At 58.9% G+C, this 25446-nt stretch overlaps 2 protein-coding genes across 4 annotated transcripts; both read left to right on the forward strand.

Annotated features, from left to right (window-relative positions):
* The first annotated feature begins 412 nt into the window (after nt 1-412).
* CCDC33 (coiled-coil domain containing 33) lies at nt 413-2402 on the forward strand. Of its 3 annotated transcripts, none has more exons than XM_039713024.1 (4): nt 413-741; nt 1459-1648; nt 1927-2015; nt 2091-2402. In XM_039713024.1, the coding sequence occupies exons 1-4, from the start codon at nt 613-615 to the stop codon at nt 2169-2171; spliced, it is 489 nt and encodes a 162-aa protein (XP_039568958.1). In that variant the 5' UTR covers nt 413-612; the 3' UTR covers nt 2172-2402. The 3 variants fall into 3 exon arrangements, with proteins under 3 accessions (XP_039568958.1, XP_039568959.1, XP_039568957.1); XM_039713025.1 differs by having other exon boundaries at nt 2127-2402; XM_039713023.1 differs by having other exon boundaries at nt 1927-2402.
* Nucleotides 2403-6423: 4021 nt separating this feature from the next.
* Nucleotides 6424-24693, forward strand: LOXL1 (lysyl oxidase like 1). The gene is made up of 7 exons (XM_039713017.1): nt 6424-6539; nt 7548-8560; nt 15666-15774; nt 17615-17752; nt 21400-21556; nt 23547-23662; nt 24687-24693. The coding sequence occupies exons 1-7, from the start codon at nt 6424-6426 to the stop codon at nt 24691-24693; spliced, it is 1656 nt and encodes a 551-aa protein (XP_039568951.1).
* Nucleotides 24694-25446: the final 753 nt, after the last annotated feature.

Here is a 25446-nt window from a genome sequence, read left to right on the forward strand (position 1 = left end):
CCGGGAAGAGCGGCTCCCGCTCCCGCTGCACCCCCGGCACCGCCCCGTGAGCCCCGGGATTCAGGGAATTGTTCGGGAAGGGCTCGCTCGGGATCGCGCCAGCCTGGAAACCCCCGGGACAGGGCTGGGAATGTGGATGGGAATGGGAATGGGAATGGAGATGGGAATGGGAGTGGGAATGGGTGTGGGAATGGGAATAGGAAATGGAATGGGAACAGGAATGGGAAAGGGAACAGGAACAGGAATGGGAATGGGAATGGAAAAGGGGATGGGAATGGGAAAGAGAATGTGAATGGGAATGGGTGTGGGAATGAGAATGTGGATGGGGATAGGAGTGGGAATGGGGATGGGAAGGGGAATGGGAATGGGGAATGGGAGTGGGAATAGGACACGGCGGGATCAGGAATGGGAATGGGACACACTGGGATTGGGAAAGGGGCAGGCTGGTATCAGGAATGGGATATGGCAGGAATGGGAGAGAGCAGGATCGGGAATGGGAGAACCAGGAACAGGAGTGGTTCACCCTCACCCTGATCCCCGATCCCCGATCCCCGATCCCTGTCCCCACGTGTCCCCGCTGTCCCCCGTCCCTGCCAGCCGTGCCCCCCCAGGATGTCCCTGCCAGCCCCGGGCCGGGCCCTGCCGGCGCCGGAGCCGCTCCGGAGGCACGGGAACATCCCGAGCCTGGAGCCCCTGCCTGCTCCAGCCCTCCCGGCTCTCCCTGGCCGTGCCCAGGAGCCGGTGAGTGACACGGGGGACACACGGGGAGGGCACAGCCATGTCCCCAGGGTGGCCTGGGAGGAGACAGCCCCGGGCCTGGCTGCTGCTCGTCTTGGGAGCGAAGCGATTCCTGGATTTCCCCATTCCCAGCAGATGTGGAGGGAGGATTGGAGCCTGTGGCTGCTCCTGCCTCCCTTTCCCTGTCCCCAAGGTCCCCCGGGGCTGTCACCCTGGCCAGGTCGGCAGCCGAGGCCATTCCCAAGGCCATTCCCAAGGCCATTCCCGAGGCCATTCCCAAGGCCATTCCCGAGGCCAAGGTCCTGTGGCCACCAGGATCCTTCCCGAGGGGATGCAGGATAATTCCTCAGGAATTCTTACCCCCTACCCGGCATCTACAGCCACACAAAGCCCAAAAAAATCCAGGAGAATCCATTGGGAATGTGCATCCCTCTGTGGTTCTTCACTCCATCCCTCTGTTAAAGAGCTGGAAAGCCCCAAAAAGCGCCAAGTTTGGGGGTCCCAGGTCCAACCCCACATCCCTGGGATGGATGGTGACAAGAACTGGGGACAATCTGCAGCTCTCTCAGCTCCCCCATGTTGTGTCTGACCCTCATCCCAATCCAATTCTTGGGACCGGGGTCACATCCCCTCCCTGCCCGTGGGGACATCCCTGTCTGTCCAGCGGTGCCAGGCCGTGCCTGGGCTGTGTGGCAGCGCCAGCTCTGCTCTGGTCCCCAGGGATGTGGCAGCCACCACCTGGCGCTGCAGAGGATGGCCGGGGACCTGCTGTCCCTGCGCCGCCGCGTCGCCAGCCTGGAGGCCGAGAACGCGCAGCTGCGGCACAGCCTGGCACGGCTGCGGGAGCCGGCGCAGCTCCGCGGCACCGACACGGACACGCTGACCCGGGACGAGCTGCGGGACAGGCTGGGTGCGTGCGGGCACGGGCAGGGCACTGCCAGCTGCGGGTGACAGGGACAAGGCACAGTGTCCTGGGCACGGGCAGGAAATGCTGGGCACTGCCACCGGGGGTGGGTGACAGGGACATGGTGTGTCACCCTGGGGACGGGCAGGGCACACCGGACACTGCCACCGCGGGTGGTGTCAGGGCTGTCCCGCAGCCACCCCGGTGGTGACAGCGCTGTCCCCGCAGCCACCCTGGGGACATAGGGCACTGCCACCCCGGTGGTGACAGCGCTGTCCCCGCAGCCACCCTGTCCCGCGAGCTGGCGGCGGGCGCGGCGGAGCTGCGGGCGCGGCGGGCCCGGGAGCAGCGGCTGCAGAACGAGCTGATCCGGGTAGGGCCCCGCGGGCACCGGGGGCTGCCCCGGGCTCGGGCCGTGCCCGGCACTCCCGGGCCGCTCTCCCCGCAGAAGAACGACCGCGAGCAGGAGCTGCTGCTGCTCCAGCGGCGCCGGCAGCGGCAGCGGGACAAGGTGACACGGCTCGGGTGACACGGACGGGCCGGGGACACCGCGAGCCCCCCGGGCCGGCCCGGGCTGGGCACGGAGCCCTGGCACCGCGCTGGGGACACGGCGACAGCGGTGCCTGTGCCCAGGTGATCGAGGCCATGGAGCGGCTGCTGCGGGACAGGAGCGCCGAGAGAGCCGCGGGTGGGCAGGAGGGGACAGCCACACCCGGGGTGTCCCCAATGTCCCTGGGATGTCCGGGGTGGGCAGGAGGGGACAGCCACAGCCGGGGTGTCCCCAGCTGTCCTGGGATGGTCCGGGGTGGGCAGGAGGGGAGCCCTTTGGGGTCTGTCCCAGCCCTTTGGGGTCTGTCCCAGCTGCAGGAGGCCGCCCGGAGCCGGGCCCGGGAGCAGCAGGAGTTGGGGACGCGCCTGCGGGAGCACGGGCTGGCCCTGGTGAGCCGGGGACAGGGGACAGCGGTGACACCAGAGACCTGCAGTGACCCTACAGTGACAACAATGCCCCCGGTGTCCCCACTGTCCCCAATGTCCCTCGTGACCTACAGTGACACCAGTGACACCAGTGTCTTGCAGTGACCTACGGTGTCCTACAGTGTCCCCAACACCCCCAGTGACCTACCCTACAGTGACAACAATGCCCCCGGTGTCCCCACTGTCCCCAATGTCCCTCAGTGCCCCCAATGTCTCCAGTGACCCCCAATGTCCCCGGTGTCCCTTGTGTCCCCAATGTCCCCCAATGTCCCCAGTGTCCCCAAAGTCCCCAGTGACCCCACTGTCCCCAGTGTCCCTGGTGACCCCCACAGTGTCCCCAGTGTCCCCAATGTGCCCAGTATCCCCAGTGTCCCAGATGACCCCAGTGTCCCCAATGCCCCAGGTGACCCCAGTGTCCCCAACCTCCCCAGTGACCCCCAGTGACCCCCAATGTCACAAGTGTCCCCAGTGTCTCAGAGGGTCCCCAATGTCCCCAGTGTCCCCAAAGTCCCCAGTGACCCCACTGTCCCCAGTGTCCCTGGTGACCCCCAGTGTCCCCAGCACCTCCAGTGTCCCCGTGTCCCCCAATGTCCCCCACTGTCCCAGTGCCCCCAATGTCCCCAATGCCCCCAGTGTCCCTGGTGCCCCCCAGTGTCCCCTGCCCACCACAGAGCCCTCCCCTGGACATGACTCCCAGTGTCCCCATTGGCCCCCATGTCCCCAGTGTCCCCAGTGTCCCCAATGTCCCTGGTGTCCCCAGTGTCCCCAATATCCCCAGTGTCCCTGTGACCCCGGTGTCCCCAGTGTCCCCAGTATCCTCAATGTCAACAGTGTCCCCGGTGTCCCCAGTGTCCCCAAAGCCACCCATGTCCCCAATGTCCCCAGTGTCCTCCAGTGTCCCCAGTGTCCCCAATGTCCCCGGTGTCCCCAGTGTCCCCAGTGTCCCCAATGTCCCCTGTGTCCCCGGTGTCCTCCAGTGTCCCCAGTGTCCCCAGTGTCCCCGGTGTCCCCAGTGTCCCACTATCCCCACTGTCCCCATGGGGTCCCCAGTGTCCCCAGTGTCCCCAATGTCCCCGGTGTCCCCAGTGTCCCACTATCCCCACTGTCCCCATGGGGTCCCCAGTGTCCCCGGTGTCCCCAGTGTCCCACTCTCCCCACTGTTCCCGTGGGGTCCCCAGTGTCCCCAATGCCCCCAATGCCTCCCATGTCCCAATGTCCCCACTGTCCCAGTGTCCCCAGTGTCCCCAATGTCCCCTGTGTCCCCGGTGTCCTCCAGTGTCCCCAGTGTCCCCACTGTCCCAGTGCCCCCAGTCCCCCCCCGTGCCCCCAGCCCCTCCCGGCCCTTCCCATGGAGCGGAGCCAGGCAGAACATTCCAGAACATTCCAGAACATTCCAGAGGCTCGGGGCAGCTCGGTGGGACCCCCGGAGCCAGAGGGGACCCCCAGCCCATCCCCTCCCCCTCTGTGTCCCCAGAGCGCGGCCCTGGCAGCGTGCCCCTGTCCCCAGGCGCCACCGCGGGCGCGGCGCTGTCCCCGTGTCCCCTCCTCAGGGCTGGCCCTCGAGGGGCCGCAGGCTCAGCTGGATGGGCCGGTCCGGGACCAGGATGAGCTCGAACTTGGTGCCGATCTCCACGGCCCGCGCGGTCTCGATCCTGAAGTTCTCCAGGACCTGCGCGGGGAGGACACGGCGCTGGGGCCTTGGGGACACCGTGGGACAGGCCCGGGGCCACCTCCGAGGCCACTCCCAGCTGAGCCGGGCCAGCATCCCACAGGATGGACCCTGGGCCACCGTGCTGTCCCCTCATGTCAGGGACTCAATGGGGACAGACCCTGCAGCCACCACGCTGTCCCCTCATGTGGGGACAGACCCTGCAGCCACTGCGCTGTCCCCTCGTGTCAGGGACTCCATGGGGACAGACCCCATGGCCACCACACTGTCCCCTCATGTGGGGACAGACCCCACGGCCACCGCGCTGTCCCCTCGTGTTGGGGACCCCACGGGCTGGAGCTCGCAGCCACCGTGCTTGCTCTTGAAGTTCTGCAGGATCTGGGAATTTCTCCTGCCCAGATGTTGGGATCGGGATCTTCCGGAGCCCCTGGGAAATGGGATTTGTTCTCTCCAGATGTTGGGAGTGTCTCCTGCCCGGATGTTGAGATGAGATCCTTCTGGAGCGCCTGGATCTGGGGAGTTGTTCTGTCCAGATGTTGGGATCGGGATCTTCCGGAGCCCCTGGGAAATGGGATTTGTTCTCTCCAGATGTTGGGATCAGATCCTTGTCCAGATGTTGGCACTGGGATCTTCTGGAGCCCCTGGATCTGGGAATTGCTCCCACCCAGATTGTGGGATGGGAACCTTTTCCAGCCCCTGGGAAATGGGATTTGTTCTCTCCAGATGTTGGGCCAGATTTGGGGATTTGGGATTTGGGGATTTGGGGTTTGGGATTTGCGGATTTTGAATTTGGGGGTTTGGGATTGAGGATTTGGGATTGGGGATTTGTGATTTGTGATCTGGGGTTTGAGATTGGGGATTGGGGATTTGGGATTGGGGTTTGGGAGGTTTGGGAATCGTCTCCACCCCCTGGATCTGGGAATTTCTCCTACCCAGATGTTGGGATCAAATCCTTGCCCAGATGTTGGGATCGGGATCTCCTGGAGCCCCTGGACAATGGGATTTGATCTCTCCAGATGTTGGGCTGGATTTGGGGATTCGGGATTGGGGATTTGGGATTGGGGATTTGGGGATTTGTGTTTTGGGAATCCTCTCCACCCCCTGGATCTGGGAATTCCCCCTGCCCAGATGTTGGGATCAGAACCTTCTGGAACATGGGGAATTCCCGCCGGGAATGCCGGGGCCGAGGCAATTCCCCAGTTCCAGAGGGGATTTTGGGATTCCCCGGTCTCGCTATCCCGAGACATCTCGATCCCAAAAATTCCCGGGTTTTTCCTGGATTGGCTGGTCCAGCGCGGGCTGCTGGCGCCCCCTGGCGGCGGTGACACCGCCGGTGACACCCGCGGGGTTCGGGATTGGGATTTGGGGTTTGGGGTTTGGGGATTTGGGGTTTTGGGATTTGGGATTTGGGGTTTGGGGTTTGGGGTTTGGGATTTGGGGATTTGGGATCCGGGGTTTGGGGTTTTGGGATTTGGGGTTTGGGGTTTGGGATATAGGATTTTGGGATTTGGGGTTTGGGACTCGAGATTTAGGATCCGAAATTTTGTGGTTTGGGATGCGGGATCTGTGGTTTGGGATCCGAGGTTTGAGGTTTGGGATTCAGGGTTTGGGATCCAGGATTTGGGCTCTGGGACCCACTGCCCCCTCCCTGTGTTCCCATTGTCAGTCCCATGTCCCTGTCCCCATTCTGGCCATGGAAATTTGGGATTTGGGATTTGGGATTGGGGGTTTGGGAATTCTCCCGGATTTCCCACCCTGCTCCATCAACTCTGGCATTCCCAGAGGGGAAAACCCGGGAATTCTTGGGGGATCCGGGGGGGTTTGGGGTCCCATCCAGGGGATTCCCTCCTCCGATCCCATTTTTTATTCAATATCCCAAATAAAAAAGGAGTTTCCAGCCAAATTCCAGATTAATTCCAGGCGTTCTCTGCCATAATTCAGGATTGAATATCCAGGGGGAAAACCCCAAATGGCCCGGAAGAGGCAAAATCTGGGAGAAAATCCCATTTTTTGGGCAGGGTTTTCCTTTGGGAAGGGGATTTTCCCGGGAAGTGGTGGGAATTGGGCGGGAACAGGGATCCCTGAAGGGTTAAAAAAGCGACGAAAAGAGAAATTCCACTTTTTTTATCCCGACTGGATGCAATTCCCGCCTTCTCCCGGAGGGCAGGAGCCGCTCTGGAGGCGCTTCCCGAGACCGAATCCCGAGGAATTCCACCCAAAATTCACTCCGGGAGTCACCCCGGAGTTTAAAAAGTAGGGAAAAGTGAAAATTCCAAGGTTTTTCCCGCCTGGATGCACTTCCGGAGTGCGGGAACCGCTCCGGGAGCGGAGCCTTGGAGCGAATCCCGCGGAATTCCAGCAGAATTCCTCCCGGAGGAGGAGGAGGGACAGGGAGGAAGGCTTGGAAAAGGGGGAGAAGGAAAAACAGGAGGAGGAAGAGGAGGGAGAGGAGGAAGAGGAGGGAGAGGAGGAGGAATAAGAGGAGAAAGGAGGAAGATTTGGAAAAGGAGGAGAAGGGAGAAGGAAAAAGAGGAGGAGGAGCAGGGAGGAAGGCTCGGAGAAGGAGGGAGAGGGGGAGGAGGAAAAAGAGGAGGAGGAGGCGGGGTCGGAGGAGGAAGGCTTGGAAAAAGGGGGAGAGGAGCAGAAGGAGGGACAGGGGAGGAGGAGAGAGAGAAGGAGGAGGGAGGAAGGCCTGGAAAAGGAGGAGAAGGAAAAAGAGAAGGAGGAGGAGGAGGAGGAGGAAGAGAAGGAGGAGGAGGAAGAAAAGGAGGGCGAAAAAGAGGAGGAAGAGGAAAAGGAGGAGGGGAGGAGGAGGAAGGCTTGGAAAAGGAGAAGAAGGAGAAGGAAAAAGAGGAGGGAGAGGGAGGAAGGTTTGGAAAAGGAGGAGGAGGGACAGGAGGGGCAGGAAAAAGAGGAGGGGGAGGAAAAAGAGGACGAGGAGGCGGGGTCGGAGGAGGGAGGAAGGCTTGGAAAAGGAGGAGAAGGAGAAGGAGGAGGACGAAAAAGAGGAGGAGGAAAAAGAGGAGGAGGAGAAGGAAAAGGAGGAGGAGGAGAGGAGAAGGAAGTGGAGGGAGGAAGGCTTGGAAAAGGAGGAGAAGGAAAAAGAGGAGAAAGAGGAGGAGAAGCAGAAGGAAGAAAAGGAGGAGGAAAAAAGGAAAAAGAGGAGGAGGAGGAGGAAGGAGAGGAGGAGGAGGAGGGAGAGCAGGAGCCGCGCTCCGGGCGGGCCGGGCCCGAGCGGCGCTGCCCCGGCTGCGGCTGCAGCGCGGGCAGCCGCCTGTGGCTGGCGGGCACCGCGGGCAGCGCGGGCAGCGCGGGCAGCGCGGGCAGCGTCCGCCGCCAGGCGCCCGCCTCGGGGACCGTGCGGGGACAGGCGCGACATCCCTTCGGCTTCGGCCAGGTGCCGCCCAACTGGCGGGACGGAGCGCTGGGCGACGGCGCGGGGGGACAGCGGCGACAGGCGGCGCGCGGGCGGCAGGGGGTGGCCGTGTCGTCCTTCGCCTTCGCCTCGGCGGGACAGCCGCCCTTTGTCGCCGCGGGGGTGGCGACGCACGGAGAGGGCGCCGAGGGTGTCCCCGCGTCGCGGGGAACAGCGATGGGGACAGGGATAGGGACAGGGATGGGGACACCTCTGGGGACAGGGATAGGGACACCTCTGGGGACAGGGATAGGGACACCTATAAGGACGGGGACACCTATAGGGACAGGGATGGGGACAGAAATGGGGACACCTATAGGGACAGGGATAGGGACACCTATAAGGACAGGGATGGGGACACCTCTGGGGACAGGGATAGGGACACCGATAAGGACAGGGACACCGATAGGGACAGGGATAGGGACAGAAATGGGGACAGGGACAGGGATAGGGACAGGAGTGGGGACACCTTTGGGGACAGGGATAGGGACACCTCTAGGGACAGCGATGGGGACAGGGCCGGGGGCGGCGTTCCCGCTGCAGCCCCGCGCGCTGCCCGAGGATTTCGGGGAGGAGCCGCAGCCCTACGGAGCCGCGGGGGTGCCGCTGGATCGCCGCTACTCGCACAGCCTGTACCACGACGGCGATGCCGAGGCGCAAACCGGGACGGGATCCATGGAAAATCTGGGATTTGGGGCGCAGTTCCCGCCCCGCGAGGCGCAGCCGCCGTTCCGGGCGCCCGAATCCTTTGGGGTCGCTCATCCCGAGCCCTTCGCTCCCGAAATTCCTCAGGCCGTGCCCGACAGCCAAGCCCGGCTCAGCGTGGGCAGCGTCTACAGGCCCAGCTTTGGGGCCAGGGGTGAGTTTGGGGTTTCCTTGGGATGGGCGGAATTCCCGGGATTTGCCACAGGGGGGTTGGGAATGAGGGGAACGGGGAGGGGGGGGCAGGGCCCGCTCGGGGGGATGGGATTGGGATGGGGCTGGGCCGTACCCAGGGTGATCCCATAATGTTGGGGTGGGCTGTGCCCGGTGCCACAGCGGTGCCACAGCGGTGCCAGCCACGCGGGGAGCCCGGCGGCGATGGCGGCGGGGCTGTGGCGGCGCGGGGCGCTCTGGGCCGCGCTGCTGCTGCTGGCGGCGGCGCAGGAGCCGTGGCGGCAGCTGATCCAGTGGGAGAACAACGGGCGGCTCTACAGCCTGCTCAACAGCGGCGCCGAGTTCGTGATGGGATTGGGATGGGGCTGGGCCGTACCCAGGGTGATCCCATAATGTTGGGGTGGGCTGTGCCGTGTCCCAGGGCACCCCAAACTTCTGGGATGGGAATGTGCCCTGTCCCAGGGCATCCCAAACTTCTGGGGTGGGAATGTGCTGTGTCCCAGGGCACCCCAAACTTCTGGGATGGGAATGTGCCCTGTCCCAGGGCATCCCAAATTTGTGGGATGAGGCTGGGCTGTGTTCCAGGTAATTCCAAATTTGTGGGATGAGGCTGGGCTGTGTCCCAGGTAATCCCAAATTTGTGGGATGAGGCTGGGCTGTGTTCATTTCCCAGGTCATCCCGTAATTTTGGGATGGGCTGTGCCATGTCCAAGGTCACACCTGGGATCTGTCCTGGGGCATCCCATAATTTTGGGCTAGGGCTGTGCTCCAGGTAATCCCAAATTTGTGGGATGGGGCTGTGCCACGTCCCAGAGCATTCCTGGGGTCTGTCCCGGGTAACTCCATTCTGGATCCCATTTTTCCATGGGATATTTGGGATGGGGCAGGGCTGGATCCCATTTTTCCATGGGGTGTTTATCCCATTTTTCCATGGGATATTTAGGTCAGGGCAGGGCTGGATCTCATTTTTCCATGGGATATTTGGGATGGGGCAGGGCTGGATCCCATTTTTCCATGGGGTGTTTATCCCATTTTTCCATGGGATATTTAGGTCAGGGCAGGGCTGGATCTCATTTTTCCATGGGATATTTGGGATGGGGCAGGGCTGGATCCCATTTTTCCATGGGGTGTTTATCCCAGTTATCCGTGGGATATTTGGGTTTTCCATGGGATGGGGCAGGGCTGGATCCCGTTTTTCCCGGCTGGGACTCGCTCCATTCCCAGATTTTTGGGAAGGACGGATGAATCCGTGCTCCGGTCACTCTGGGGTCACTCGGGGGTGGCTCCCTCCCCATCCCGATGAAATCCCATGGATTCGGGCTGAGCTTTCCGAGAGCTTTGGAGCCCTCGGAGCCGCTCCCAGCCCATCCCTCGGGAATCCCATCCCAGCCTGACCCCGTGCCCTGCCCAGCCCCATCCCAGTTTTCTGGGAAAAGCCATCCCGGAGGATTTGGGGCGGTGGGAAGGGCCCAGCCCTGCCCTACACAGCCAGGGAGGGAACGCTGCGGAAAAAACTCGGGAATGGGGATTTCTGGGATCGCAGAGAAGCCGGGAATGGGGTGCAGGGGGGGTGAAGGATGGGAGGAATTTTGGGACGCATTCAGGGAATGCTGGAATTCCCGAGGCTCTGGAGGGACACCCAAGGACAGCTGCCCTGCTGATGACCCGGCAAAGATTCCGGCCAAATTCCCCGGGAAAGATTCCAACCAAATTCCCCGTTGGCAGCGTCCGTGTCCTTCCAGGATCCCGCGAGGTGTCGGTGGCTCCGCCAGGGAATTCGGGACACCCAAATTCCCGGAACTTCCCACTTTTCCTGGAGAAATTTCCCAGGAACCCAGCTGATCCCCTCAAATTCCAGTCCCTCGCGGTGTTTTGGGAATGTTGTCACCTCCCTGTCACTTCCCGGGGATCCTAATTGAAGCAAACGATGGCCGGCGCCGGATCCGGCGTTGATTGTTAATTATTAATTATTAATGATTAATTCCACGGCCAAAGCTCCTCGGGAGCCTCCTAATCCCGGCCGGATCCGGCAGGAATGTGCGGCATTGCCGGCCCCCGGCCGGGGTTAATGAAGGAAGGAATCCGACCCCGCTGCTTCCAGCGGGAATTCTGGGGTTTCGGGGGGAACGGGGCCTGGGGGAATCTGGGAAGAGGGGCTGGGAAAATTCCAGGCCTGCTCCGGAGGTGGGAGGGATGGGAGCAGCTCCGGGGGTGGGGAAGGGAAGGGGATCCAGACCCCAAAAGTTTTCCGCACCCAGATCCCAACCCCAATCCCGTTTCCAGGGGTTTTGTGATCCCTGATCCCATTTCCAGGGGTTCCTCATCCTGATCCCAACCCTGATCCCATTTCCAGGGGTTTTGTGGTCCCTGATCCCATCTCCAGGGGTTCCTCATCCCAATCCCATCTCCAGGGGTTCCTCATCCCGATCCCATCTCCAAAAGCTTCCTAACCCCGATCCCAGCCCAGATCCCACTTCCAGGGGTTCCTCACCCCAATCCTGACCCTGATCCCATCTCCAGGGGTTCCTCATCCTGATCCCATCTCCAAAAGCTTCCTAACCCCAATCCCAGCCCAGATCCCACTTCCAGGGGGTCCTCACCCCAATCCTGACCCTGATCCCATCTCCAGGGGTTCCTCATCCCAATCCCATCTCCAAAATCTTCCTGACCCTAATCCCAACCCCAATCCCATCTCCAGGGGTTCCCTAACCCCGATCCAAACCCAGATCCTATCTCCAAAACTTCCTGGCCCCAATCTCTGCCCGTATCCCACTTCCTGGGGTTTCTCATCCCAATCCTGACCCCGATCCCATCTCCAGGGGTTTCTTACCCCAATCCCATCTCCAGGAATTTCCCCACCCCAATCCCACCTTGATCCCATCTCCAGGGGTTCTCTGATCCCTGATCCCACCTCCAGGGGCATCCCAACCCCAATCCCTCTCCAGATCCCATCTCCAGGGGCTTCCTCATCCCAATCCCATCTCCTGAGATTTCCCAACCCCAATCCCATCCCCAGGGGTTCCCTCAGCCTGATCCCAACCCTGATCCCGTCTCCAAAACTTCCTGGCCCCAATCCCTGCCCAGATCCCACTTCCAGGGGTTCCTCATCCCAATCCTGATCCTGATCCCACTTCCAGGGGTTCCTCACCTCAATCCCGATCCTGATCCCATCTCCAGGGGTTTCTTGCCCCGATCCCATCTCCAGTAGGGTTTTTCCCCCTGACCCCATGGATTGGGTCCCCCAGGGTTGGTTTTGGAAGGAAAGAGGGATTTGGGAATTCCATGGGGCGCTGGGAATTTGGGTCCCACCAAGCGGGAGTTCGGTGTCACCCCCGGATGGGCCGGGAGGTGTCGGAATTCCCAGGAAAGTCTCCCTCTGGTGGGATCAGATTTTGGGATTGGGGTGGTTCTGGGGGCTGGGAATCCCAGGATTCTGTGGGGATGGAGGAGGGATTGGGATTGGGATTGGGAATGGAATTGGGATGAGATTGGGATGGGATTGGGATGGGATTGATGGGGTGGGATTGGGATTGTGAAAGGAATTGGAATTGGGATTGGGATGGGATTGACAGGATGGGATTGGGATTGTAAATGGATTTGGATTGGGATTGAGATTGATGGGATGGGATTGGAATTGGAAATGGGATTGGGATGGGAGTGATGGCATGGGATTATTGGGATTGGGATTGCGAATGGAATTGGAATTAGGATTGGGAATATGATTGGATTGATGAGATTGGGAATGGAATTGGGATGGGATTGGGAACAGGATTGGGATGGGATTGATGGGATTTGGATTATTAATGGAATTGGAATTAAGACTGGGAATGGGATGGGATTTGTGGGAGGGGATGGGGATTGGGAATGGAATGGGAATTAGGATTGGAAATGGGATTGTGAATGGAATTGGGATTTGGATTGGGATTGGATTTATGGGATTGGGATTATTAATGGAATTTGAATTAGGACTGGGATTGGGATTGGGATGGGATTGATGGGATGGGAAGCTGGAATCCCCTCGGTCTCTCCAGATGTCCCCATTCCCATTCCCTCCGTTCCTGGCCTCCCCTGCTCCCACTTTTCCACGGCTCCCTGTGGGGTTTTCCCGCTGATCCCACAAACAGGGCTGATGATCCCGATTTTCCCTGGGAATGGAGGGAAATCTCCTCTGGCAGCTCCCGGGGCGGCCGAGGGGCCGGGTGGGAAAACCAAAAACCTTTTCCCAATGGGATTGTCCAGTCTGGGACTTTCCCTGGGTTTTTGGGAATCCTCAGCAAAACCCCCTGGAATTTGGGGTGGGACAGGGACAATTCCAGAGGTGGGGATCCCGATATCCCGTGAATTCCAGAGGTTCGACCCCAAAAAGGAGGTATGAGATCCTATAAAAACAACGGGGCCATCCCAGGGCAGAATCCAGCGGGAAAGGGGAAAATCCAAATCCCATAAAACTCCCCGTTGGTCCCGGAGTCGGATTTCGCTCCGGAGCTTCCAAGAATTCCTTGGAATAAACAACGGCAGGGGAGGGGAAACATTTCTGAAAGGATGGAAAACTTTTCCTTGGACGGCCCAGGGTGGTTTTCCATGGGGTTTTTTTGTTAGGAATTTTTTTTAAGGGATGGGGCAGAAGTTTTTTCCGAGCTCTCCCGGTTTTTTTTTGGGTCCCCCCGGGAATTACATCAGCAGGAATGGGGCAGGAAATGAGCTCCAAAGGAATGACGTGATCCCTCCCGGGAAGGCAGGCCCAGAAACAAGGAGGCATTGTTCTCCTTTCCAAGGAAAAATGGGGAAAGATGGGGAGAAAATGGGAGAAAAAGGGGGGGAAATGGGATATGTGGGGAAAAGCGGGGAAAACAGGAGAAACAGGGAAGAAAAATGGGGGGAAACTGGGAAAAACCAGGGGGAAAAGCAGGGAAAAGCAGGGAAAAATGGGGGGAAACTGGGAAAAACCAGGGGGAAAAGCAGGGAAAAATGGGGAGAAATGGAAAGAAAAAGGGAAAGATGGGGAATGTGATGGAAAATTGGGGAAAAACTGGGAAAAATGGGGAAAAATGGGGGGAAATGGAAAGAAAAAGGGGAAAGATGGGGAATGTGAGGGAAAATTGGGGAAAAACTGGGGAAAAAAAGAGGAAAAATGGGGGGAAATGGGAAAACAGGGGAACGGGAAAACGAGAAAATAGGGAAAATGGGACAAAAGAGGGGAAAATGAGGGAAAACAGGGCAGGGATAAGGATGGGAATGGGATGGGGATGGAAATGGGACGGGGAGAAGGGAAACTGAGGCACGGAGCGCCTGAGGAGCATCCCCCCATCCCGATCCTTCCCGAGGGGCTGATTCCAGGACAATTCCAGGTGCTGGAAGGGAATGGGAGGGTTGGAAAGGGTCGGAATTCCAGCTCCAGCTGGGCTCCATAAATTTGGGAACCCAAGGCAGCCCCATCTGTCCCTGCATCCCTCTGTCCCTCCCGGCTCTGGAATTGTCTGGAGTTCAAGGAAAAGAGGGATAAAGGCAGGGATAACCCCGCTTTCCCCCTGTTTTGGGGTGAAAAGCAGGGAATAGGGCAGGGAATTGGGATGCTGCTCTTCCAGGGATTGTCCCAGGGTCCCATCCCAGGGCTGGGACAGGGAATGGCTTCCAGGGAGAGGCTGGAGTGATCCTGATCCTGATCCCAAAATTCTGATCCTGATCCTGATGCAGATCCCAATCCCAATCCTGATCCCAATTCTGATGCTGATCCCAATCCCAATCCCAATCCCAGTCCTGATCACAGTCCTGATCCTTATCCTGATCTTGATCCCGATCCCCATCCCAATCCCAATCCAATCCCGATCCCACGGGCAGGCAGGAAATGCAGGATTGGGATGTGTCAGGGGGGCTGCAGTGAGGAGAGGAGGGAAGGGAGGATTTTCCAGCTGGAAATTGGGAAAACCTGGCAGGGCTGGGGACCCGGAATGTCCCCGCTGGGCTGCTGGGAGGAGGAGCCGTGGTCCCAATCCCTGTCCCCATGGATGTTCCCATTTTCCCAGTCTCCCAGATCCGATCCCAGATCCCAAATCCCAAATCCCCAGGCCTCCAGAAGCTGTGTCCCCAGTCCCTGTCCCCAACCCCTGTTCCCAATTTTCCCGTCAGGTCTCCCAGACCTGATCCCAGATTTCCCCAATCCCTGTTCCCAATCCCTGTTCCCAATGATGTCCCTGTTTTCCCAGATCTGATCCTGGATGTCCCCAGACCCGTCCCCAATCCCTGTTCCCAATTTCCCGGCAGGTGTCCTGGATCTGATCCCAGATCCCAGATGTCAGGGTCTCCAGCAGCTGTGTCCCCAGGGAATGTCTCCAGTCCTTGTTCCCGTTCCCATTTCCCAGCAGGTCTTCTGGTTTTGGTCCCAGATTTCCCCAATCCCCACTCCCATTTCCTGGCAGGTCTCCTGGATCTGATCCTGGATTTCCCCAGTCTTGGATTTCCCCAATCCCAATCCCGTTTCCCAGCAGGTCTCCCTGATCTGATCCCAGATTTCCCTGATCCCATTTCCTGATTTCCCAGCAGGTTTCCTGGACCTGATCCCAGATTTCCCCAATCCTGGATTTCCCCAATCCCAATCCCATTTCCCAGCAGGTCTCCTGATCCTGGATTTCCCCAGTTCCTGTCCCCAGTCCTGGATTTCCCCAATCCCTGATTTCCCCAATCCTGATCCCGTTTCCCAGCAGGTCTCCCAGATCTGATCCCTGATTTCCCTAATCCCAATCCCATTTCCTGGCAGGTCTCAAATCTGATCCCAGATTTCCCTAATTCCTATTCCCAATCCTGATCCCATTTCCTGGCAGGTCTCCCTGTCCCTGATCCCGTATTTCCCTGATCCTGGTCCCGTTTCCTGGCAGATCTCTTGATCCCGGATTTCCCCAATCCCAGATTTCCCCAATCCCAATTTCCCCGATCCCGGTCCCGTTTCCCGGCAGGTCTCCTTGTCCCCGATCCCAGATTTCCCCAATCCCAATTTCCCCGATCCCGGTCCCGTTTCCCGGCAGGTCTCCTTGTCCCCGATCCCAGATTTCCCCAATCCCAATTTCCCCGATCCCGGTCCCGTTTCCCGGCAGGGCTCCCGGACCTGGTCCCGGACCCCAACTACGTGCAGGCCTCGACGTACGTGCAGAGAGCGCACCTGTACTCGCTGCGCTGCGCCGCCGAGGAGCGCTGCCTGGCCAGGTGGGGACAGACGGGACAGCAGGACAGCGGGACAGCGGGACAGACGGGACAGCGGGACAGCGGGACACGGGACACGGGACAGCGGGACAGACGGGACAGACGGGACAGGGGGACAGAGGGACAGCGGGACAGCGGGACAGGGGGACAGCGGGACACCGGGACAGACGGGACAGACGGGACAAGGGGACAGCGGGACAGACGGGACAGCGGGACAGACGGGACAGAGGGACAGAGGGACAGCGGGACAGGGGGCACACCGGGACAGACGGGACATGGGGGCACATGGGATACAGGATATGGGGGACACGGGATACGGGACATGGGAGAGGCGGGATATGGGACATGGGGGACCCGGGACACCGGGACAGACGGGACAGGGGGGACACGGGATATGGGACATGGGGGACCCGGGACACCGGGACAGACGGGACAGCGGGACAGAGGGACAGAGGGACAGAGGGACAGCCCGGACAGCGGGCACGGGACAGCGGGACAGCGGGACAGACGGGACAGCGGGACAGCGGGACAGACGGGACAGGGGGACAGCGGGACACGGGACAGCGGGACAGACGGGACAGAGGGACAGAGGGACAGCGGGACAGGGGGCACACCGGGACAGACGGGACATGGGGGCACATGGGATACAGGATATGGGGGACACGGGATACGGGACATGGGAGAGGCGGGATATGGGACATGGGGGACCCGGGACACCGGGACAGACGGGACAGGGGGGACACGGGATATGGGACATGGGACACAGGAGAGATGGGAAAAACGGGACATGGGAGAGATGGGATATGGGACATGGGGGACACAGGATACAGGACACGGGACATGGGACACAGGATACAGGAGATGGGAGAGGCAGGATATGGGATATGGGAGAGATGGGATATGGGAACTGGGGGATACGGGACACAGGACATGGGGGAGATGGGATATGGGCCACGGGATACAGGACATGGGAGAGACAGGATACAGGACATGGGAGAGGCGGGATATGGGATATGGGATATGGGATATGGGACACAGGACATGGGGGAGATGGGATATGGGACACGGGATACAGGATACAGGATGTGGGAGAGACAGGATATGGGACATGGGAGAGATGGGATATGGGATATGGGATATGGGATATGGGAGAGACGGAATATGGGACACGGGATACAGGACATGGGACATGGGAGAAATGGGATATGGGGACTGGGGGACACGGGATACGGGACATGGGACATGGGAGAGACAGGCTATGGGACACGGGATGCGGGACACAGGATATGGGACATGGAGGAGATGGGACATGGGAAGGGAACATGGGGACACGGGATATGGGACATGGGGGAGATGGGATATGGGACACGGGATACAGGATACGGGACATGGGACACAGGAGATACAGAGGGGATTGGGATGAGGGGAAATGAGGATAAAAGGGATCTTGGGATGAGGGGGAGGTGGGGATACCCCGGCAGGGAGAGAGGGGGGAGGTGCTGATGGGGGAGAGGGAGGAGGAGGGGAGGGGAAAAGGGGAGAGGGAGGGATGGGAGAGAGGGAAGGGGAAAGGGAAAGGGAAGGGGAAAAGGGGAAAAGGGGAAAAAAGGAAGGGAAAAGGGGGCAAAAGGGTAAGGGAAGGGAAGGGAAGGGAAGGGAAGGGAAGGGAAGGGAAGGGAAGGGAAGGGCGCCGGGAGCAGCCCAGCCCAGCCCGGCCGGTTCCCCTCTCCATCCTTTCCTTTCCCACCGGAGGAATTCCCTCTGGAAAAGGGGATTCCCCTGGGCAGGCAGGGGCCAGCGGCAGTGCCAGCAGTGCCAGCAGTGTCCCTGTCCCTGTCCCCAGCACGGCGTACGCGGCCGAGGCCACCGACTACGACGTGCGGGTGCTGCTGCGCTTCCCGCAGCGCGTCAAGAACCAGGGCACGGCCGACTTCCTGCCCAGCCAGCCCCGCCACCGCTGGCAGTGGCACAGCTGCCACCAGTGAGTGTCCCCAGCTGTCCCCAACCTCGGCCCGGCCCCTGCTGGCAGCTCCGAGGGCTTTGGTGGCATTTCCCCACAGCTGTCCCCAACCTCGGCCCGGCCCCTGCTGGCAGCTCCGAGGGCTTTGGTGGCACTTTGGTGGCACTTTGGTGGCGCTTTGGTGGCACTTTGGTGGCATTTACCCGTTTGGTGGCTTTGCTTTGGGATGTTGCTGTGCGGTGTCACCTTCCGTGAACTCTTCGTCCCCAAAGTCACTGTGGTGGTGGCAGTGGCACAGGTGCCACCAGTGAGTGTCCCCAACCTCACTCCAGTCCTGGGTGGCAGCCCCAAGGGGTGCGGTGTCACCTTCCGTGAACTCTTCGTCCCCAAAGCCACTGTGTTGGTGGCAGTGGCACAGCTGCCATCAGTGAGTGTCCCCAGATGTCCCCTACCTTGGCCCAGCCCCCGCTGGCAGCTCCGAGGGCTTTGGTGGCACTTTGGTGGCACTTTGGTGGCACTTTGGTGGCACTTTGGTGGCGTTTCCTCATTTGGTGGCTTTGCTCTGGGGCCTTGCTGTGCGGTGTCACCCTCTTGGGGCTCTTTGTCCCCAAAGCCGCCATCCATGCTGCTGGCAGTGGCACAGCTGCCAGCTGTCACTGTCCCCAGCCCTGTCCTTGCCACCACCCCCCCTCTGGTGACAGTTTTGAGGCTTTTTCGTGGAATTTCCCCATTTTGGGTCATTCTGGGGGTTCTGTTGGGGTTGGCGTCACCTCCTTTGGGCTCTTTGTCCCCAGAGCCACCATGATGGTGGCAGTGGCACCGCTGCCACCAGGGAGTGTCCCCAGCCCTGTCCCCAGCCCTGGTGACACCTTTAAGGCGTTCTAGTGGCATCCCCCGCTCGGTGGCTTTGGGGTTGGTGTCACCTTCCGTGGGCTCTTTGTCCCCAAAGCCACCGCGCCCCGGAGCTGATGTCCGTTCCGGGAAGGGAAGGGAAGTTCCGGGAAGGGAAGGGAAGGGAAGGGAAGGGAAGGGAAGGGAAGGGAAGGGAAGGGAAGGGAAGGGCGCCGGGAGCAGCCCAGCCCAGCCCGGCCGGTTCCCCTCTCTGTCCCTTCCTTTCCCACGGGAGGAAATTCCCTCTGGAAAAGGGCATTCCCCTGGGCAGGCAGGGGCCAGCGGCAGTGCCAGCAGTGCCAGCAGTGTCCCTGTCCCTGTCCCCAGCACGGCGTACGCGGCCGAGGCCACCGACTACGACGTGCGGGTGCTGCTGCGCTTCCCGCAGCGCGTCAAGAACCAGGGCACGGCCGACTTCCTGCCCAGCCAGCCCCGCCACCGCTGGCAGTGGCACAGCTGCCACCAGTGAGTGTCCCCAGCTGTCCCCAACCTCGGCCCGGCCCCTGCTGGCAGCTCCGAGGGCTTTGGTGGCACTTTGGTGGCACTTTGGTGGCGCTTTGGTGGCACTTTGGTGGCATTTACCCGTTTGGTGGCTTTGCTTTGGGATGTTGCTGTGCGGTGTCACCTTCCGTGAACTCTTCGTCCCCAAAGTCACTGTGGTGGTGGCAGTGGCACAGGTGCCACCAGTGAGTGTCCCCAACCTCACTCCAGTCCTGGGTGGCAGCCCCAAGGGCTTTGGTGGCACTTTGGTGGCGCTTTGGTGGCACTTTGGTGGCGTTTCCCCATTTGGTGGCTTTGCTTTGGGGTCTCCCTTCATCTCTTTGTCTTCCTTCATCCCCAAAGCCATCATCCATGTTGGTGGCAGTGGCACGGCTGCCACCAGTGAGTGTCCCCAGATGTCCCCAACCTTGGCCCAGCCCCCGCTGGCAGCTCCGAGGGCTTTGGTGGCACTTTGGTGGCACTTTGGTGACACTTTGGTGACACTTTGGTGGCACTTTGGTGGCACTTTGGTGGCGCTTTGGTGGCACTTTGGTGGCGTTTCCCCATTTGGTGGCTTTGCTTTGGGGTCTCCCTTCATCTCTTTGTCTTCCTTCATCCCCAAAGCCATCATCCATGTTGGTGGCAGTGGCACGGCTGCCACCAGTGAGTGTCCCCAGATGTCCCCAACCTTGGCCCAGCCCCCGCTGGCAGCTCCGAGGGCTTTGGTGGCACTTTGGTGGCACTTTGGTGACACTTTGGTGACACTTTGGTGGCACTTTGGTGGCACTTTGGTGGCGCTTTGGTGGCACTTTGGTGGCGTTTCCCCGTTTGGTGGCTTTGCTCTGGGGCCTTGCTGTGCAGTGTCACCCTCTTGGGGCTCTTTGTCCCCAAAGCCGCCATCCATGCTGCTGGCAGTGGCACAGCTGCCAGCTGTCACTGTCCCCAGCCCTGTCCTTGCCACCACCCCCCTCTGGTGACAGTTTTGAGGCTTTTTCGTGGAATTTCCCCATTTTGGGTCATTTTGGGGGTTCTGTTGGGGTTGGCGTCACCTCCTTTGGGCTCTTTGTCCCCAGAGCCACCATGATGGTGGCAGTGGCACCGCTGCCACCAGGGAGTGTCCCCAGCCCTGTCCCCAGCCCTGGTGACACCTTTAAGGCGTTCTAGTGGCATCCCCCGCTCGGTGGCTTTGGGGTTGGTGTCACCTTCCGTGGGCTCTTTGTCCCCAAAGCCACCGCGCCCCGGAGCTGATGTCCCCTCTGCCCCGGTGACTGTCCCCAAGGGGGGGCTGCCACCTGCTGTGCCCCTCCTGCCACCCTGGAGGGTGGGGACGTCCCCATGGTGACACCCCCGAGTGTCCCCTGGGTGCCCCCACTGTCCCCATGGTGTCCCCAGAGTGTCCCCATGTCCCCAGGCACTACTGCTGGATGTCCCCAGAGTGTCCCCTGAGTGTCCCCGGAGTAACCTCTGAGTGTCCCCTGCTGTCCCCAGATTTATCCCATAGCTTGTCCCCTGATTGTCCCTTGAGTGTCCCCTTGACTGTCCCCTGAGTGTCCCAAAGCATCCCCTGGTGTCCCCTGTCCCCTGGTGTCCCCATGTCCCCACGGTGTCCCCACAGTGTCCCCCAGTGTCCCCACGGTGTCCCCACGGTGTCCCCATGTCCCCAGGCACTACCACAGCATGGCGGAGTTCAGTCCCTGTGACCTGCTGGGTGTCACCTGAGTGTCCCTGACTGTCCCCAGAGCTCCCCGAGTGTCCCCAGCCTGTCCCCATGCTGTCCCTAGAATGTCCTCATGGTGTCCCCAGGCTGTCCCCGTGGTATCTCCAGCCTGTCCCTACCTTGTCCCCCTGGTGTCCCTGTCCCCACGGTGTCCTTGTGGTATCCCCACAGTGTCCTCTGTCCCCCTGGTATCCCCCTGGTGTCCCCATGTCCCCTGGTGTCCCCACGGTGTCCCCACGGTGTCCCCCAGTGTCCCCTGTCCCCAGCCTGTCCCCATGTCCCATGTCCCCACCATGTCCCCGGTGTCCCCTGTCCCCCTGGTGTCCCCACGGTGTCCCCTGTCCCTGTGGTGTCCCCACAGTGTCCCCATGTCCCCAGAGTGTCCCCTCGTGTCCCCACAGTGTCCCCATGGTGTCCCCAGTGTCCCCATGTCCCTGGTGTCCCCATGTCCCCAGTGTCCCCGTGTCCCCTGGTGTCCCCACGGTGTCCCCACGGTGTCCCCATGTCCCCTCGTGTCCCCACGGTGTCCCCACGGTGTCCCCATGTCCCCTGGTGTCCCCACGGTGTCCCCTGTCCCCAGGCACTACCACAGCATGGCGGAGTTCAGCCACTACGACCTGCTGGATGTCACCTCGGGCCGCCGGGTGGCCGAGGGACACAAGGCCAGCTTCTGCCTGGAGGACACCACCTGCGACTTCGGCCACCTCAAGCGCTACGCCTGCACCGCCCACACCCAGGTGACACCTGGGGATGGCACCTTTGTTACCTGTGTCACTCTGTGTCACTTTTGGGCCCTGTTTTGTCCTCTTTTGTCCCTTTTCTGTCCCCTTTTATCCATTTTTTGTCCCTTTCTTGTCCCTTTTTGTCCCATTTCGTCCCTTTTGTCCCCACTTGTGGCACTGTCACTGTGTTCTGCACCGCCCACACGCAGGTGACACTGGGGACAGTGCCTTTGTCACCTCTGTCCCTTTGTGTCACTTTTGGGCCCTTTTTTGTCCCTATTTTCCCCTTTTTCTCCATTTTCTGTCCCCTTTTCTCCCCTTTTTGTCCCTTTTGTCCCCACTTGTGTCACTGTGTCTGCACCGCCCACACCCAGGTGACACCTGGGGATGGCACCTTTGTCACCTCTGTCACTTTGTGTCCCCTTTTGTCCCTTTTTTCCCCCCTTTTATCAATTTTTTGTCCCTTTCTTGTCCCTTTTTGTCCCATTTTGTCCCTTTTGTCCCCACTTGTGTCACTGTGTCTGCACCGCCCACACCCAGGTGACACCTGGGGATGGCACCTTTGTCACTTCTGTCACTTTTTGTCCCTTTTGTCCCTGTTTTCCCCTTTTCTCCATTTTTCGTCCCTTTTTTGTCCCTTTTTGTCCCTTTTGTCCCCACTTGTGGCACCGTGACTGCACCACCCACACGCAGGTGACACCGGGGACAATGGCCTTTGTCACTTCTGTCACTTTTTGTGTCACTTTTGTCCCTTTTATGTCCCTTTTTGTCCCCTTTTCTCCCTTTTTTGTCCTTTTCCCCCTTTTGGTCCCTTTTTTGTCCCCTTTCCCCATTTTTCCCAATTTCCCCATTTCCCACCCCATTTCCCTCCATTTTTGTTCCCCTTTTCCCCCGTTTTTCCACCTTTTTTCCCCTTTTTTCATTTTTTCCCATTTTTCCCTTTCCCCCCATTTTTTACCTTTTTTCTCCCTTTATTTTCATTTTTGTCCAGTTACGGGACAGCGGGACACGGGGACACCGGGACACCGGGACACCTGGGGACATCTGGGGACATTTTGGGGATATTTTGGAACTTTTGGGAACGTTTTGGGGACGTTTGGGGACATTTTGGGGACATTTTCTTCTCAAGATCTCACTCTGGCCTCTTACAGCACCCAAGGGATCCTTTTGGATCCTTTTTTCCCATTTTCCCCCCTATTTTTCCCCTTTCCCCCATTTTTTAAGCTTTTTTCCTCCATTTTTCATTTTTTAAATTTTTTCTCCCATTTTTGCCCAATTTCCCCATTTCTCACCCCATTTTCCTCTCCAGGTTTCACCCTGGGCTTTACAACACCCGAGGGATCCTTTCTGATCCTTTTTTCCCATTTTCCCTCCATTTTCCCCCATTTTTAACCTTTTTTCTCCATTTTTCATTTTTTCCATATTTTTCTCCCATTTTTTCCCAATTTCCCCATTTTTTACCCCATTTTCCCCTCAAGCTCTCACCCTGGCCTGCTACAACACCCAAGGGATCCTTTTGGATCCTTTTTTCCCATTTTCCCCCCTATTTTTCCCCTTTCCCCCATTTTTAAGCTTTTTTCCTCCATTTTTCATTTTTTAAATTTTTTCTCCCATTTTTGCCCAATTTCCCCATTTCTCACCCCATTTTCCTCTCAAGATCTCACCCTGGGCTGTTACAACACCCAAGGGATCCTTTTTTTCCCATTTTTCCTCCATTTTTCCCCTTTTCCCCCCATTTTTAAACTTTATTTCCCCTTTTTTTCAATTTTCCCATCTTCTCTCCCCCTTTTGCCCAATTTCCCCATTTCTCACCCCATTTTCCTCTCAAGATCTCACCCTGGGCTGTTACAACACCCAAGGGATCCTTTTTTTCCCATTTTTCCTCCATTTTTCCCCTTTTCCCCCCATTTTTAAACTTTATTTCCCCTTTTTTTCAATTTTCCCATCTTCTCTCCCCCTTTTGCCCAATTTCCCCATTTCTCACCCCATTTCCCCCCTATCCCAGGTCCAGGTCAATCCCAAATATTTGGTGCTGGAGTCGGATTTCACCAACAACGTCGTGCGCTGCCACATCCACTACACCGGGCGCTTCGTGTCGGCCTCCAACTGCCGCATCGGCCAGTACGGAGCGCGGCCCCAAAAACACCATCCCAAAAACCCCGATCCCAAACCCCGATCCCAAAGCCCGATCCCAAACCCCGATCCAAAACCCCGATCCCAAACCCCTGAGCCCAAAACCCTGAGCCCAAACCGCTGACCCCAAAACCCTGATCCCAAAAATCCCTGATCCCAAAAACCCAGATCTCAAAATTAAACCATCCCAAAACACCCTGATCCCAAAAAACCCAGCCCAAAAATCCCCATCCTAAACACCAAAATCCCAAAAATAACCCATCCCAAAAATCCCGATCCCAAAAAACCCTGATCCCAAACAACCCTGATCCCAAAAAAACCCCGATCCCAAAAATCCCCATCCCAAAAACCCCGATCCCAAAAACACTGATCCCAAAAACCCCGATCCCAAAAATCCCCATCCCAAGAAAACCCCGATCCCAAACAACCCTGATCCCAAGAATAAACCATCCCAGAAAACCCCAATCCCAAAAAACCCTGTTCCCAAAAACCCAGATCCCAAAAATCCCTGATCCCAAACAACCCCGATCCCAAAAATCCCCATCCCAAAAAAAACCCCGATCCCAAACACCCCTGGGCCCTCTGTCCCTTTTCCCGCTTTTCCCCCAATTTTTTCCTTTCTTTTCTGGGGCGCTTTCGGTGGCGCAGCTCAGGGAAGCGATCGGGATTTGGGGTTTTCCAAATTCTCCATGGAATTTTATGGGATCTCTCCCTTTGGGGTTGGGATTTTGCTCCTTTCCCATGGAATTCTCTGGGATTTGGGGCAGGAATTGGGATTTTCCCCATTTTTCACGGAATTTTTCAGGATTTGGGGTGGGAATTGGGATTTTGTTCCTTTCCCGTGGAATTTTCTGGGATTTGCCCATTTGGGATCAATTTTTTTCCTCCTTTTCCATGGCATTTTCTGGGATTTGGGCTGGGAATTGGGATTTTCCCCTTTTCCATGGGATTCTTTGGGATTTGGGGCAGGAATTTGGGTTTTCCTCCTTTCCCATTTCCCGTTTCCCCGCAGATCCTGACGGCAGCCGAAGCCCCGGAGCGTCGCCCGTCCCCTTTCCCGGGAAGTTCCCGAGGTGGCTCCGCGGCGTTCCCAAAGTTCCCCCTTTTCCCAATAAAAAGCGGGGAAGCCACGAGGACTCTTTGGAATCGTTTTTATCCCAAATTTTCCCGGCATTCCCGGCTTTTCCCCCGTTTCCCGAGGAAATCCAAAGCAGGGACCCCAAAATGCTCCATAAAATCCTCGTGATCCTACAAATCTTTGGGAATTTTTGGGAATGTCCCCAAAGGGGGAAAGAAACAGCTCCGGGAATTTTGGGGAGGGAAATCCTATAAATTTTTTTAGGGAATGTTTCTGTTTTCCCGACAGAGAGAGCAGAGGTTGGGATTTGGGAATTTTTGGGCTGGGAATGGGGACGGGAATGGGGTCAGTGGGATTGGGGACAGTGGGATTGGGGACATTGGGAACGGGAATGGGGACAATGAGAATGGGACATTGGGATTGGGACACCGGGATGGGACTGGGGACACTGGGAATGGGGACATTGGGAATGGGAATGGGACATTGGGATTGGGACACCGGGATGGGACTGGGGACACTGGGAATGGGGACATTGGGAATGGGAATGGGACATTGGGATTGGGACAGCGGGATGGGACTGGATTGACTGGGAATGGGGACAATGAGAATGGGACATTGGGATTGGGACACCGGGATGGGACTGGGGACTCTGGGAATGGGGACATTGGGAATGGGGACTTTGGGAATGGGGACA

The sequence above is a fragment of the Passer montanus genome, unplaced genomic scaffold, assembly GCF_014805655.1.
Source record: "Passer montanus isolate IOZ18808 unplaced genomic scaffold, ASM1480565v1 scaffold271, whole genome shotgun sequence".
Taxonomy (NCBI): Eukaryota; Metazoa; Chordata; class Aves; order Passeriformes; family Passeridae; genus Passer; species Passer montanus.